The 15246-nt window shown below is 45.3% G+C and overlaps 1 protein-coding gene across 2 annotated transcripts in view; it reads right to left on the reverse strand.

Annotated features, from left to right (window-relative positions):
• Window positions 1-15246, reverse strand: part of CSMD2 (CUB and Sushi multiple domains 2) — a 598960-nt gene that overhangs the window by 106368 nt on the left and 477346 nt on the right. For both annotated transcript variants that reach the window (XM_044237753.1, XM_044237754.1), the window contains 7 exons: window positions 13511-13705; window positions 12498-12614; window positions 10198-10311; window positions 3763-3858; window positions 2383-2586; window positions 1903-2027; window positions 888-984 (listed from right to left, as the gene is read on the reverse strand). In XM_044237753.1, the coding sequence (XP_044093688.1) occupies window positions 888-984; window positions 1903-2027; window positions 2383-2586; window positions 3763-3858; window positions 10198-10311; window positions 12498-12614; window positions 13511-13705 (948 nt within the window). The remainder of the gene's footprint in view (window positions 1-887; window positions 985-1902; window positions 2028-2382; window positions 2587-3762; window positions 3859-10197; window positions 10312-12497; window positions 12615-13510; window positions 13706-15246) is intronic.

The following is a 15246-nucleotide window of genomic DNA, read 5'->3' on the forward strand; positions in this document are numbered from 1 at the left end:
GATTGCCCGGGACATAGGACAAAAACACACCACACTCAGTGAAGTCTGCCATTGGAATGGAAAACCGTGTAGCCATTTTGGAAAACAGTTTGTCAGTTCCTCAAAAAGTTTAAATATAGAGTTATCATATGACCTAGAAATCCCACTGTTAGGTATATACCCAGGAGAATTGAAATCATGTTCCACAGAAACTTCTCCATGAATGTTGATAGTAGCATTATTCATAACGAGCCAACAAGTGGAAACAACCAAATGTCCATCAGCTGATGGATGGGTAGGTGAAATCTGGTCTATCCACATGGCAGAACGCTGGTGCATGTTACAGCATGGTGAGCCTTGAAAAATGATGCTAAGTGAAAGAAGCCAGACCCAGAAGGCCACATATTGTAGGATTCCATTTATATGAAATTTCTAGAACAAGGAAATCTATAAAGATGGCAAGTAGGTTGCCAAGTTGTGGTTGCCAAGGGATGGGGGAGGGGGAGTGCATGCAAATGAGTTCCTCTTTTCTTTTTGGGGTAATGCAAATATTCTGGGATTAGAGAGCAGTGATAGTTTTAGAATCTTGTGAATATACTAAAAACCTCTGAATTGTACACTCTCTTTTCATTGTAGCATTATTACTGTTGTTTTATTATTGAGCTACAATTGACACGTAACATTATATTAGTTTTGGGTGTGTGACATAGTGATTCAATATTTGTATATAGCATAACACGATCACCAAAATGAGTCTAGGTAACATCTGTGAACTGTACACTTTAATTGAATTTTATGGCATGTGAATTACATGTCAGTAATAATAATGATGGTGATGATGATGATGATGACGATGATGAAGTCCACCCCTGCTCTCTGAGCTGAGGCCCCTGGAAGGCCCACCTCACCTGAGAAACTCCCCAGCATGGTCACAGTGTTGTCTGCACCATCAAACACCTCCAGAGAGTCCCAGTTTTGTTCTGTGACAAAACTGATGACTTGAATCTGGGAAGGCAGAGGGATTAAACTGTTGGTTAGGCAGCCTGTGTCCATCTGTGTCCCTCCCTCCTCTCTTCTCCATTCATGTAGTTAATTTCAGTACTTAGCACCCACTCTGGGGCTGACATTGTGCTAGGTGCTTCCAATAAAAATGAGATACTGTCCCTATCCCCCCCACCAGGACCTCATATGCCCTGTGGGTAAGACAGTTGTAGAATGAAGGGTCATAAGACAGTGGGGGTACTTTGTCAGGCAGATAATGGGGAAAGGGAATTTCAGGAAGTGGGACTACTTCAGTCTAATGGACCCCTCCGCATCTCTCACATGTTTCTTGGGTTCCCCACCTTCCTGCCTGGATGACATCAGACATCCTGCAGCGAGAGTCCAGGAACCCACTCCTGGCCCTGCTTGCTGTCTCTCTCGTGGCCTTGCCGCCATAACCAGTTCCAGGGCCTTCTCCACTTGACTCTTACCACTGGGGGAACAGTTTGGCCCCCGTTATTCTCCTGTAACTTGGGCTTCAGGTGTGACACTGAGGTGTGTGCCTGGAGCTTCTCCATGCCTTATCTGCTCGCTTTCCCTCTCCTGCAATGTCCCCTTTTCTATCCCCCATCATCTTGAGAAAAGAACCCTTTAAGCAATCAGAAAAATACCTTCTATGACTCTTCTTCAGTCTCTGTATTTCTTTCAGTCCAGGCCCATTTCCTCTTCTGGCTTTCCCCGATGGCCTGAGCTGCTGCCACCCCTTCTCTTTCCTGAGGTAACTGGCTCTCTCTCTCCACACCCCCTAAAGCTTCTGGACCTCGAACTGCTGTGTTTCTCTGCTTGTGGACCTCACCTCCACATCTGGCCTGAGGGGCAGGGACAGGGCTGAAATGTTTCCTCCAGGCCACCTGCCACATTGAGGCCTCCCCTCACCCCTACCTGGATACCAGCACCTTCGGGGACCATGATCTTCCACACACAGTTGAGGCTGTTGAGGTAGGGCTCTGGGAAGCCAGGGGACAGGATGGTGCCCCTGCGCTCCGTGAGGTTGCCTCCACATGGCACTGGGAAGGAGGCAGTTCTGGTTAGAGGTTTCTCCAGCTTGTTTTTAGGTTCCCTAAGGGATCCTTCCCCAACACTCCTCCCAGGGCCCCCCAGCCTCTCTTGCTGACTGTTGGCTTCTCCCACAGGCCCCTATTCGTGCTCCTTCCATGGCTCCTGTCCCTACAATCCTCCTTCCCATGCATCCAGTTCCCAGCCACCCCAGCTCCACCCCCTTGCTGTCTTTACACCCAATCCCCAGGACTAGCGATTTGGCCTGAATAGGACACCGTACTTAAGTTATGCTGGTGAGTTGGGGCTGCTGTTGGGTCTCCCTGGCCACCCGCTCCCCAGAGTCTCGGTTGTCCAGGTACTCACCCACACAGGTGGGCGCTGATACATTCCACTGGGCCAAGGCCCCGGGAACAGGGAGGCACTCGATTTCTGGGGACCCCTGCAGGGCATAGCCGGAGTTGCAATCGAAGCGGACGATGGCCCCCACGGAGAAGTCACTGCCCAGCCTCTTGCCATAGCGGGGTTCCGGCACAGAGCTGCACTGTGTGGCACTGGTTCGGGGTACCGCTGCAGGGGACAAGGGCACTGAGGGGCAGGCCTCATCCCTCTGGAAACTGGCCCAGTGATGGACACACAATGGTACTAGAGCTGAGACCGTCTGGATGAGACCCTGAGAGGCTCTGGGCACTTTCTCCCAGGACAGGGGTAGGGGTTTTCCAGAACAAGGCCCATTTTACTGAAATATATTTGCACCACAGTTTCTGGAAACCATAGCAGGCAGACTTTAGACCCAGCTGTGTTTGGTGGCTCCTCCACGATGCCCTTTGACTATCAGGGGCCCACGTCCCCTTACAGGAAGAATGGCCCTTCTTCTTCCCTTTGTCCTACCTTTGGCCTCTTTCCCCAGGTGCCTTAAGACTCTGTCCAGGGCTCTACTCTCATGGCCTGAATCTGAACCTCCCCTCACCCTGCCCACATGGCACAGAGTATGCTTTAACGCAGGCCCCAGATATGGCATGCCCCTGTGGCAGGGGAATGCAGCTCCTCCTGGGTAGTGGGATGAATGGGACATGCCTAGAATGGGCTCTAAAGAAGCAGGCATGCTTCTGGACAAGCAGAGGTTGGGGTCTGCCAATGAAAGCCAGGGCACTTTAAGACTTTGCCTTTCAAGACCAGAGAGGAAGGGAACAGACATTGATCACCTGCTCAGTGCCAACTACTTGGAACTCTCTTAACTCATCAGTAAGGTAACATGCTTACCCTCATCTCATAGGTGAGCGAACTGGGGCTCTGAGGGGTGGAGAGGCTGGTGCCCAGTTAGAAAGTGGCAGAGCTGTTATTTAAAACCATGTCCACCTTGATTCCAAGTCTTGTTTTCCCCACACTTTTACTGTGCTTTGCAGAGAAAACCAAACTCCATGGGAGAAAGCCCAGATATAAGCCAACGTCCCAATGCCAATGGGACTGTGCCAGACAATGGGGAAGGGAGAGGGCAGGAGTCAGCTTCCCATGTCTGATTTCTTCCTCATTTGACATGGAGTTTGGTCCAAAGTTTGTCTGTTGGGCAAATGGGTACCTAAATTCAATTGAATTTCAAGGAACTGCCTTAAAAATCAATAGCTGCCCTTCAGCACCCTAAGACTAAGGCCCAGACTAAGGATCAAAAGTTCCCATTCCTTTGGTCAGGGAGTCACTAAACAACTGAGATTGCCTTCACACCTCTCACAGCTACTTCCTTCATACCTTGGTAGACAAAGTGGAAACCTCTGGCTGGTACTTGGCCTTTGGCACTGAACTTAATGAGAACTTGATTGGAGGTGGCCAGGGGCAGCGATTCTCCTGCAGAGATAAGGGGCGAGGAGGAGAGGAAGACTGTGAGTTTGTCGGCCCAGTAGAGAAGATCCTGGCCAGGAAGGAGGGGCTGGCCATACCCCCCACAGAATTTCTTTCCATATCCCAGGTTTTCCTGAAATACAACCTTCCATTTTTACTGTTCAAGATTTGCAGAAGGCTTTAGCATTCATGGTCTTACCTTGATCCATGTTCATTGCGAGGTTGGCATGACAAAATTTCAGTGACCCATTTAATAGGTCAAGAGAGAGGATCAGAAAGATTAAATGACCTTCCCAGAAAGGAGAAAGCTTCTAGACATATGTTGACTTACAAGGATGGGAAGAATGGCCGTTACCAAACTGACTGGTGGTTTTACTTGGAAAAAGGACATTAAAAAGAAAAATGACACCAGCTTCTGGGAAGGAGGGTGATGTGAATATGTGAGAGTAACTGACCTTTCCCAGATGCTGTAAAATGATAGATAACCACAGCAATTGTATAATTTAATGCTTATACTAGGACACTTGTGAGAGCCAATGGGTGTGTTATTAATTGGGACAACCAAGTGAAAGCTGGGACTGTCACAAGCAAAGCAAGATGTATTGCCACCCAACTGAAAATGCACAAATTGGGGAAAATCTGCATGGGTGTAGGATGCCTTTATATCAGAAGATAAAGTTTTAGCTTCTCCTTGATGTAGTACAGATGGACAGAAGTAAAGATAATACCAACTGGACTGACAGCTGTGAAGTGTTGTCCTGTTTAGTCACTCTTTTGAGATGGCTGCAGGACTATGGCTTGGCAGTGGAACAGCTGCTCTGTATGTGGCCCCATACAGCCTTAGGAATACCTGAGATAGCCCCTGCCCACTCCCCCACCCCCACCATCAGAAGGGAAGCTGAGGTTGCAGACAGCCAGGCTAAGTCTCCACTGCCGTGAAGGTGGGAGCTGGGATCAGCCAAGGAGCAACTGGGAAACACATTCGGGGTCCAATCAGTGCTTCCAGAAAGCCCATGTGATGCTACCGGCCACAGAGAACAGGGAATTTTATATAGCACACTATTTACATGTGACCCAGATGGCTGAGCCTGGCTAGGAGTCATTGCCCCAGATAATTTCTGGATGCCAAAGCAAAAAGAAAACTCATGAAGCAAAAGCCTCTCTTTATTATCACCACTGTCCCTGGCTCTTTAACAGATGTGAGTAGAACAAAACTCAAATCTTCCATCCTCCCATCCTCTGGCCTGATATGTGGATTAGGACTCCTTTGATCTCTCACGAACCCATTCAACTTCCAACCCTGGATGTACACAGACCTCCCTCTCCATGGATAAACACATAGTAAAATCCCTGTACAAAACATAAGCTACCAAAGGGTGAAGACCACCTAGAAATCAATGCAAATATTTTTATGTGAACTACAAAAAAGAACAGGGAAAAAAATCTCAGAAGATTTTCAATTGTGATTGTCATGAGATTAGATCTCATACTGCATCTGTAAAGTCAGAGAGGACAGGTGTGCCAAAGAAAGTTCTGAGATCAATAAAGCCTGCAAAACTGAGAAGCACTAGTACATGGTGGCTGTATTCTGTAGAAATTGAACAAAGAAGTGGAGATTAAATTTGGGAAATTCTTCCAGAATGCACAGGAAAAGGATAAGGAAATGAAAATAATGATAGAAATCAAAAGTGACATGGAAGATATATCAAAGGAACTCCAATATGCATATATTAAGAATTCTAGAGAGAGAGAGAGAGAGAAGACAGGAGAAATGGAAGGAGAAGAAATGGTTTACATAAGAAGATAACTTTCCTAAGCTTAAAAAAGACTTGAGCCTCAGACTAAAATTGTTCTCAAAGTGCCAGATGTAATTAATGAAAAGAGATTTCCACTGCAACATATCCTAGTGGGCTTTTAAATTTTAAGTATAAAACACAAAAATATAAAAAGGCATCCAGAGAGAAAAGAATAGGTTACCTACAAGGATAAAGAATCAGATTGGAGTCCACTTTTGTGACATTAACTGTTGGAATGAGGTGGAACAGCAGCTGCGGTTTTGAAAGAAGTTTGTGACCTGTAATTTGGTTTACAATCAAGTTGTCATTTATATGATACATCAAAGGAAAGACATACCCATACATGCAAGGTGACAGAAAGAACTGCAGTGATGAGGCTGTTAAAAAATAAATGAATGGAAATAAGGAAATCAGAAACTCAGGGATAAAGCCAATGAAGAAAATATAGTTAAATCAAAATAATTATTGCCAATGAGAAAGCAAAACTAAATGTAAATGTAAATGCTTGTTCTTGGGGAAGAATTCCATAATTTACAAATAATTACTAATAACATTAATATGAAAGTCTAAATATATATGAGAAAAACCTTGGAAGTTAGAAATGGGTCATATATGAATGAAAAAGCAAGGAAGCAAAAGTAAAACAGAAGAAACAAAAACCCACAAAGAACAAAACCAGATGACAGGTATCAGACCAAATGTAAAATAAGTAAGTAAAAATCCTCTTTAAAGAAAAGGACTCTCAGAGAAAATGAGGAAAGATCTATCAGGTGAGCACAGATACAAAAATGGTTGGAAACACAAGAAGACAACAAAATATCATAGTTGTAGTGGGATCTTTAAATGCACAGCATTCTCAATCACTGATATATCAAATAGAAAAACAAAATGAAAATTGTTGAGTGGTGGTCCTCAAACTTCCCTTCCCCCACTCAATACCCCTTAGGGACTGGGGCACACCACTCCCATCACCTCATCAGTGTTTCTTCGAACAAGGAATAACAGATGATTTGAGAATATTGATATTTATACCTATGGGTTCTCTCTACCTACCTATTCATCTATCCATCCATGATATCTATTTCTTTCTATCCATTGGTCGTTTACATCTGTATCTGTACCTGTATCTATACCCACATTTATGTATACAGGTCCTAAATGTACCTCTCTCTCTCTGCCTATGTCTATATTTCTATAACTAAACTCATATCTCTATCTATCTTGAAAATCAAGAGATTTTGAAAAAGCATCCTACCCCAAGAGATCCTGACTTAAACATTCCTGGCTGGGTGTGCATATGTGGGGTGTTAATATAAAAAACTCATTTCATTGAGAACCACTGATAGAATGGAATTGAATAATAAAATTGAGTAAGATTGGTCTAATGGCTATTACAAAGTTAATTTAATCCTAATAATAGCTCTAGGAGGCAGAGGTTTTCCTCTCAGCATTTTACACTGAGGGAACAGCAGCTAGAGTGGTCAAGCTCTGGCCCCTGCAGGCACCTAGCTGGCAGGGGGCAGGGCTGAGATTAGGGGCCAGGCAGTGAGTGCTGGGCCTGGGCTCCTAGTCTCTCTGTGGCTTCTCAGTCCTGCAGAGAACACAGTCTCTTCTGAGATACTTAAGGAATTTAAGAAAATGTCTTTGGCTACTGAGTGGACCTCATTTCATCCCCAGAGCAGAAATGGTTCAGAATATACTCTTTTACCATGTGGCAATAAAACAAGAACTTAACACAAATGTTTAAATGTAACAAGAACAAAACCCAAGTTCCTGGAGAAAAAGAAGAGGCAAGCTTGAATGACTTGGGCAAAAGGAGCAAAACAGGATGACAGATTATCTAGAAAGTACAGAGGAAGACAATGTAATACATGTCAATACTCATAGCATGAAGCCCGAACTATGCTTAGAAGGGAGTGTACTGCTATCCATGTGCTCTTCATTACACAGGGAAAGTAACAAACAAAGCTCTTAATTCAAGGAGTTAGCACAAGAAGAATAGCATAAACTGAAGAAAACAGGAGGAGAGACATTATGAAATAAACCCAGAAGTTAATTAATTAAAAAATAACAAAGTCCACAGAAGAACTGAAAAGTAGAAGCAATAAAAAACACAATGATGGGCAAAGAGGGGCACTAAGAATATAGCCCTTGGTGCATAAAGGCCGGGGTTTATAACTACGAACACGAAGGAACTCCAACAGCATCAGAGTCTATGATATAACGTAGGCTGCTGAATTTAAAATAATTACAAAATGGGCTTTTTACTAAAATATAGAATATCCACATTGGTATTGAGGTAATATACTTGAATAGTGCAATAACCATGGAAGAAAATAAAAAAGAAAAAACACTGAAAAGGAAGAGATAAAATAATGAGACAAATTTATTTGCACAAATATTGCTTCTTGCCTTAAGGGCCCGGGAGAAATCAGTTGGCAGTGTTAGCATTATTACAGAGGGCTCATTGACTTTACAAAATGACTATACCAGAAATACCAGTCTTTTAATATAGTAGCAGAGCCCAGCTAGAAAATATAGCAGAAGGAAGAGAAGACCCATTCACAGCAGCAACAAAAACAAAAACAAAGCTGCCATGAAATATTTAGGAGTGAAGATAACAGAAAAGAAATATGGCTGAAGTGAAAATTAGAGCCCCTTCCCCAAGGTTATGAAAGATACATCAATGGAGAGACATGTCATGTTCTTGGAAGGGAAGAGGGGTAGCTGTCATAAAGATGTGAGTTCTACCTCAATGAATCAGTAGGTTTAATGGAAGTTCAATGGGAATTCTGATGTCAATTTTTTCAACTTGACAAGATATTTCTAGGAGTTATTTGGAGGCAAAAAGGAACAAGAACAGTCAATAAAAAATTCAAAAGAAAGTGAGTTTGGGGACTTATAGTATCCTATGTTTAAAATGATCATAATATTAAACACTTTCATAATCTTATATTAAACTTTTGGGCACTGACACATAAATAAACAGACACTTAAAGACATGGATAAAAACTCTAGAAACATATCCTTAACTTCATAAAAATTTAATAGATGTAAATCTGGCATTTTGAAAGTTTTGTTAGGACAACTGATCAACTAAATTTGAAAGAATATGGTTAGATTCTTCATTACAAATAACAAATCAAAATAAATTCCAAAGGTATTAAAGCAAAACAAACTGAAAGGAAGCAAAAGAAAACACAGAATATTTACTTAATCAGCATAAAAGTAAAGGAGAAAACTGTAAAAGAGAATATTGATAGATCTGATATCATGGGAAATTTAAATAGTCTGACATTAAAACACACCCTGAAGAAAATTAAATGGCAAATGACAAACTGTAAGGGAAGGCTTTTTATAGCATATAATGTAGACATGAAGTTTTTACGGTATGTGATATGTATAGCTTGTAATAATATGGAGCTCTCCTAAGTCAATAAGAAGATAAATGCTAATAGAAAAACCAACAGCAATTTACAATTAAATTCACAGATAAAAAATGCATGGGCCAATAATTACATTATAAAAAGGATAACCCAACTAGTAATAAAAAAAAGGCAAATTAAGAAACAAGATGCCATTTTCACTTTTCAAACTGATGATGTTTTATTTCCTCAATTAGCTAGTTTTTGTGAGAATAAAACATGCCCTCTAATTCATTGGTGGTGAACAAAGTGGCAAGAACTTTCTAGAGGGATGTCTGACATTTTGGTATATCTCAAAATCTGGGATTTTTGAGAATTCCGTTGAAATAACTGATTGACTAAATTTGAAAGAATATATTTAGGGTCCCATAAAAAGCCTTAAAAATCACACATACCCTTTAACTTGACAATTGTACTTGTAGATAATCTAAGGTAATTGTCAGAAATGTATTTAAAGACATATGCATAATACAGAGTTACTACTATTCATGAGAGTGAAAAATTAGAAACAATCTCAATGTTCAATAACAGGGAATTCATTACATAAATTTTTTTACATAAATTTTAAGTAACTATATGATAGACTATTTTGCATAATTAAAAAATCCTGTTATAGAAGAAAATAATGACAAATTCTCACAATGAACATTTCAATAAAAATATGTATATTGTTTTATTCAATAAAATATGCAAAAGATTAAATCTCAGTAGATATAAAGGCTGGGGGGAAATACACTCCATCTTTCAGTGGTTCTTTGTGGGTGGTTTGTATTTTAATTCCCCATACAATAATTTTGTCTTGCCTCTAAGTTTTCTACATTGAAAATGCAGTATGCTTACAATTAGAGAAACATGATGGGTCAAGAATAAATCAACAGGGGAATACTAACCACTTGGGGGCAGCGGTGTAAACACAGCTCTGGGTGAGGGTAGCTTCTGAAGCTCCCTTCCATGTTTGGGCTCCTAGGAGCTGACTGTCGTGTTGTAGAGATAGCACCAGCGCACGATAGAAACAAAGTTGTGTGGTTCCACCTGTGGCCAAGCTTATAGGGCCTGTTTCCCTTCGTTGGCCCATGATGCCCTCAGCCCACCACCATCCCCAATGCCGGCTTAGCCCTGGGTACCTGTGTGGGAGCCCGAGAGGGAGCTGAGGAGCCGGGAGTGCTGGGTGTGGCCATCATGCACCTCCACCACGTCGTTGAGGGCTGTGTGGAAGAAGGCGAACTGTCCAAACACCACTGTGGAGGAGACATGGTGTGGAGACCTCAGCATGGAATACTGGCCGCCATGTTGGGGGCAAGGAACTGGAGGTGCGGGGGCTGCAGGCCAGGAGCAGGGAGGCCTTGGAGGAAGTTGTTGGCTCCTGGGGCTAACTGCTTGCTGAGGCTTTCTACTGGCTGATCAGCACACTGGCCAGATGCCAGCCACAGGGTTGTGTGGAAGTGGAGAGGGCTACCTGGCATTCTCCCTCATGGGTCAAGGTAACAATGAAGACTGAACTCAATGGTCAGGGGTGGTGGAAGTGGTGCTGAGCTAACCTATTCCTTTCTCAGATGGCAGTGGGCAGCTACTCATGGACACGGAAGGGCTTTTGGCAATGCCCCTCCCATTTTTCATATGATCTCAGGAACCCTGTATTTTCCTTTATTTTTTCTTCAGAAATCCAGCTGACCAGGGCAGCCCTCGATGCAAGATCCCCCCCAGTTAAGAGGAATAAGGGTGGTGACTAAGCAACTGCTCCTGGGGAAGGAGCAACTGTCTGAGGAATGGGCAAACATCTTTAGCTCATTTCCCTCTGGCCAAGTCAAGGGAAGAGGCAAAATGGCATTTATTAAGCACCTACTGTGTGCCAGGTACTCACTAGAATGCACACTCTGTGAAAGCAGGAATATTTCTTATCCTGTTCACCTAACTCAGTACCCATTTTCAGGGCTCCAAAATGTGCTCTCCCTCTTGCTCCTCCCTCCAACCCCTATGACTTCTGCTCCTTTCTCTCCTCCCCTGGTTCTTGCCCTCAGATGCACCTGATGAACTGGGAGGCCAGTGCAGGTCTTACAGAGAGCTGAATTGGAGCTGTGCCTGCTATGGGGCCACTGACACAGCCCTTCTGGCAGTGACTGGCAGAAAGGAGGTAGCTGAGGAAAGCCCCTGTGATCACTGCCCTTCCTCCAACCAACTCTCTGCATGGAGGTTTCAGCCCAGTGAAACTAACCAGCCTTGAGGCTGGTTCTTTTAAAGGCCTCAGCTCTTTATCATGGGAGGAATCCAAGTACAAACACACCACTTATCGGAGGATTGTCCTCTCTGTGTAGCAGATGGGATTGGACAACATTTAGGACTTTACTAATGGTGAGCCTGCAGGTCAAAAGCTCCTACCACTTAAGTATATTGGGGAGCGTGTACCCATGCATCTAACTGTACAGGTGCTGGGGTGGGAGTGGTCCATGATGGCTGGAGCTGTAGGTCAAGATGGGAGTGGGAGTTTATAGAGGGCAGGGAACATGTCTCGCTCATGTCTGTAGCAGAGTGCATGGACACTGAGAGATGCTTCACAAATGTTTGGTAACATCAGGCCTTGCCCTACACCCACGCCAGCCTATCTCAGGAATCAGTGCCAACTCTCTGCAGGTTGCCCCATCTGTCCCTCTCCTAGATGGTCAGGATGGATCAATGTCCTTTATCCCACCCAACACCAGTCCTGCTTAGAAATAGTTGTTACTCTTCCTATGAAGAGGTGATCCAGGGAGAAAGCATCAAGGTGGGTCACCTGATTGATCACCCAGGTACAACCAAGCTGGTTGCCCCTTAGAATTTCCTGAATCCTCCAGGGATAGCAGGTGATGTCCCCACTGCCAGGTGGTAAGTCTGGCTTCTTTTTGCCTGTGTCTCTTGGAATCTCGAATTTTTCTGCTGTCTCGGGACACTGACCTGCTCCTCACTTTTCTTCTTGGCCCTACCCATAGTTGCTGGACCAGGTTCCCAGTCTCAGATGGAACACTGAAGCATGGTGGTTCCCAGCTCTGTCCCACTCCTTCCTTCTTCCTGCTCTTTGGCCACCCTCACCTGGCTTCCCAATCAGCCTGGAACTGCAATCCGTCTATTGAGTCTTAGGCTGTGTTAGCCTCTGGTGTCCCTGCCTTCCCTCTTGGGAAGGCCTCTGTCCTGGCCAGTTCCTCCCTAGCCATATCCCCTGGTTCTGCTGGCCTCCCCAGGGCCCCTCCTCCCATGTGTGTCAGGAGTGTGCCTACAGTGTATCCTACTTCCACTTCATGGCATCTGCACCCACGTGACCTGCATAAGAGACTGTCTTTCCATTCCCATAATGGGAGTACAATTGAGAGTGGGATTGGGATACAACTGAGAAGGGCCAGAGACCTTGGAAGAGGTCCAAAAACATACAAACAGACATGCAACACCTTCATACCATAGTCCTTGGGCACGGTGACAAAATAGAGGCAGATCTGTCCACTGGTGTAGTTCTGGGGGTAGTTGGGAGACAAGACTACTCCATCTGAACCCACATACTGTCCCCCACAGGGGGCTGAAAGAGAAACAAGAGAGGGTCAGGTGACCTTGCAGACCTCTCATCAACAGTTGTCTTCTGTTCTGCCCACCCCTAGCCTGAGCCACTGGTCCTGGTGGGGCTGCCTGAGGGTTGCAGCCACTAGGGAGGAGGAAGGGAGTTCTGAAGACATCCCTGGCTGGCATATGGCCCAAAACCCACCCTGATGCCATCCAAGGCCCTCCAGGCCACAAGTTAGATCTTGCCCTCTAACTAGTAATACTCTTATCAATCCCTAGAGGCACAGGGGCCTGGGATTGATCTTCTGCCCCTGGCTGAGGCTTCCCCCAGGCAGTTAGTGTCTCATGAGCAGAGAGCTGAAGATCCCAGAGTAGCCCCACTGGGAGCAACATGCAACTCAGCCACCTTCTGTTCCCTTCCATGGTGCCCAGTTCCACAAGGGGTGGCCCTGAGTGTCAGCTCCTCTCCCCTGGGTAAAGGGGCCTCCTTGCTTTCCAACTTGGATGGCCACCAAGCTCCTGAAGTTCTGAGACTCTATCCCATGCCTCTTGCATGGGCCCCATGGCTGAGCCAGACCCCATTGGCCTTAGTTTTACACATCCAACCTCTCAGTGACTCTTCCTAGGCTCAGAAACATGTCCAGGTCACCTTTAAACTCCCATCTCCCTTATATGAGCTGGTGGCATGTCTGGGGGCCCCTGTGAGTGGGTGTGGGAACACTGTGATCTGAGAGTGAGGGCATGTTGATAGGGACTGTACAGCTGATAAAATTACCAGCCTCTCTCATTCACAGTGAACACAAGGGGCCCACTCTGAGGGCCATTTCTCACCTCTCCCTTCCCCCAGCCAATAGCCCCTTCTGCCGCTGGCATGCTCTCACTCCCTCCAACCCCTTCCCGTCCCCGCTCCGCCACCTGTGCACACTGGTCGGGGATTGTTCCATGCGGGCTTCCCATCAGGTCCCAGGACACAGCTGAGGGTAGAGGCACCCTCAACCTCATAACCCCCGTGGCAGTAGTAGGTGATGGAGGAGCCCAGCTTCAGGTCGGACCCCACTCGTGTGCCATTCTTGATGGAACCAGGATCAAAACATGACTCCCGTGGGTTTTCTAGAAAGAAGAAACACACACACACACACACACACACACACGACTCATTAGTGACCTAAGTCCATGGTGCACCCAAGAAAAGACTCTGACTCGAATTAGCCACAGAGCATATGAAGATTTTGGATTGGTGGTCCTTCCTTTAGGTCTGAAAACTTCTCTAAATCTAGGGTTGGACATCATCCTGGAGAATTAAATTTTCCTTTTTCTCCCACATTCTTGCCCTGACCCACAAAGGAGCAAGTCACAGCCAAACACTGGGGGCCTTTTGTCATTCCTTGACTCACTCCTCTCCAAGAGAGGCTGCCTGCTCTCATACCCATACCTGGGAGGGACTTCTGAGAGCATGGGTACCAATACATAGATTTAGGAAGGAAGTAGGAAACCCCACTTCAAGCCCTCGGCTTTCTAGGGTTAAATAGTTTTCCAGGATTATGCACTGGGGTATTGGGTGCTTGCTACTTTATTAAAACAGTAGTGTTTTTCCACTTGATTTTCATTGCATATATGTCTTCCCAATTAGGCATTCCATGAGGTGCCTAACAGACCCCTTCTCTGCCCCTCTATGTTGGATGAGACTGAACTTGGTGCTGCCTGAGCAGCTGAGTGCACTAGTTGGGACCCCACATCTCTGGAGAAGGGTACTCTGCAGCCTCCCTCACCATTAGCTGGAAATCCTGAGCAGATCCTGGGAGCCAGTGTTCACATGCACCCATTGCTCCTTTTCCTCATCCAAAAGACCGCTCATCCAAATACCATTGGTGTTGTCATGGCTGGGCAATGTCAGGACATAGCTGAGGCTGGGCAGGGTGAGGGACATGCCCCTGGGTGTCAGGGCTCCATTTGGCTCCTGGAGGCTACCCTACAGGGAGGTCTGGAGATTGGGGCTCACAAAAAGGTGCCAGCAGCCCTTACAGGAGGACTCAGGATTTCAAATAGCAGATTTAAGAAGAAAGAGACAGAATAGACGGGATCAGAGTTCAGAGATGAATAGCTGAGGAATTTTGCTGAGGCTACTCGTTGTCACTTGGGCATCTTTTAGGCCACTTTTCTGAGGCAGCCACTGGTTGGGGGTGCTACTCAGCTGCTAGTCAGCTCACTGACTGATGGGATGGGGCTCTGAGAGTCCAGGGTCCTGCCAAGTCCGGCCGCTCTTGCGCTGGTGCCCTTATGATGGTCCTGCTCTTTGTCTTTGCTGATAGCTAAGGGTGCAGTAGTCCCAGATATACTATTGCATTTAAATTCATCTGGGACCCAGAAAATGGTCCCTCGTCTAGCAGACGACCCCTCAGTGGCTTCCTTATGCATCCTGTGCTGTGTCACCTTTAACCCCTCATCAAATCTGTCTTCTCTTGAAGCCTACTGGCTCTGGCCAGAATACAACTGGTCACTGGGTGACCCATCTGAGAATCACAGAGTCACAAGGAACTGTCACCATCTTCTATTTCATCTGTCCTTTTAACAAGTGACAGCAAGTCAAACCTAATTTGAAGTTCCAAGAAATTAGGTAACTCAGGACTAGGGTGACGCAGCTTATAAGGGAA

Source organism: Neovison vison, chromosome 2, assembly GCF_020171115.1.
Source record: "Neovison vison isolate M4711 chromosome 2, ASM_NN_V1, whole genome shotgun sequence".
Taxonomy (NCBI): Eukaryota; Metazoa; Chordata; class Mammalia; order Carnivora; family Mustelidae; genus Neogale; species Neogale vison.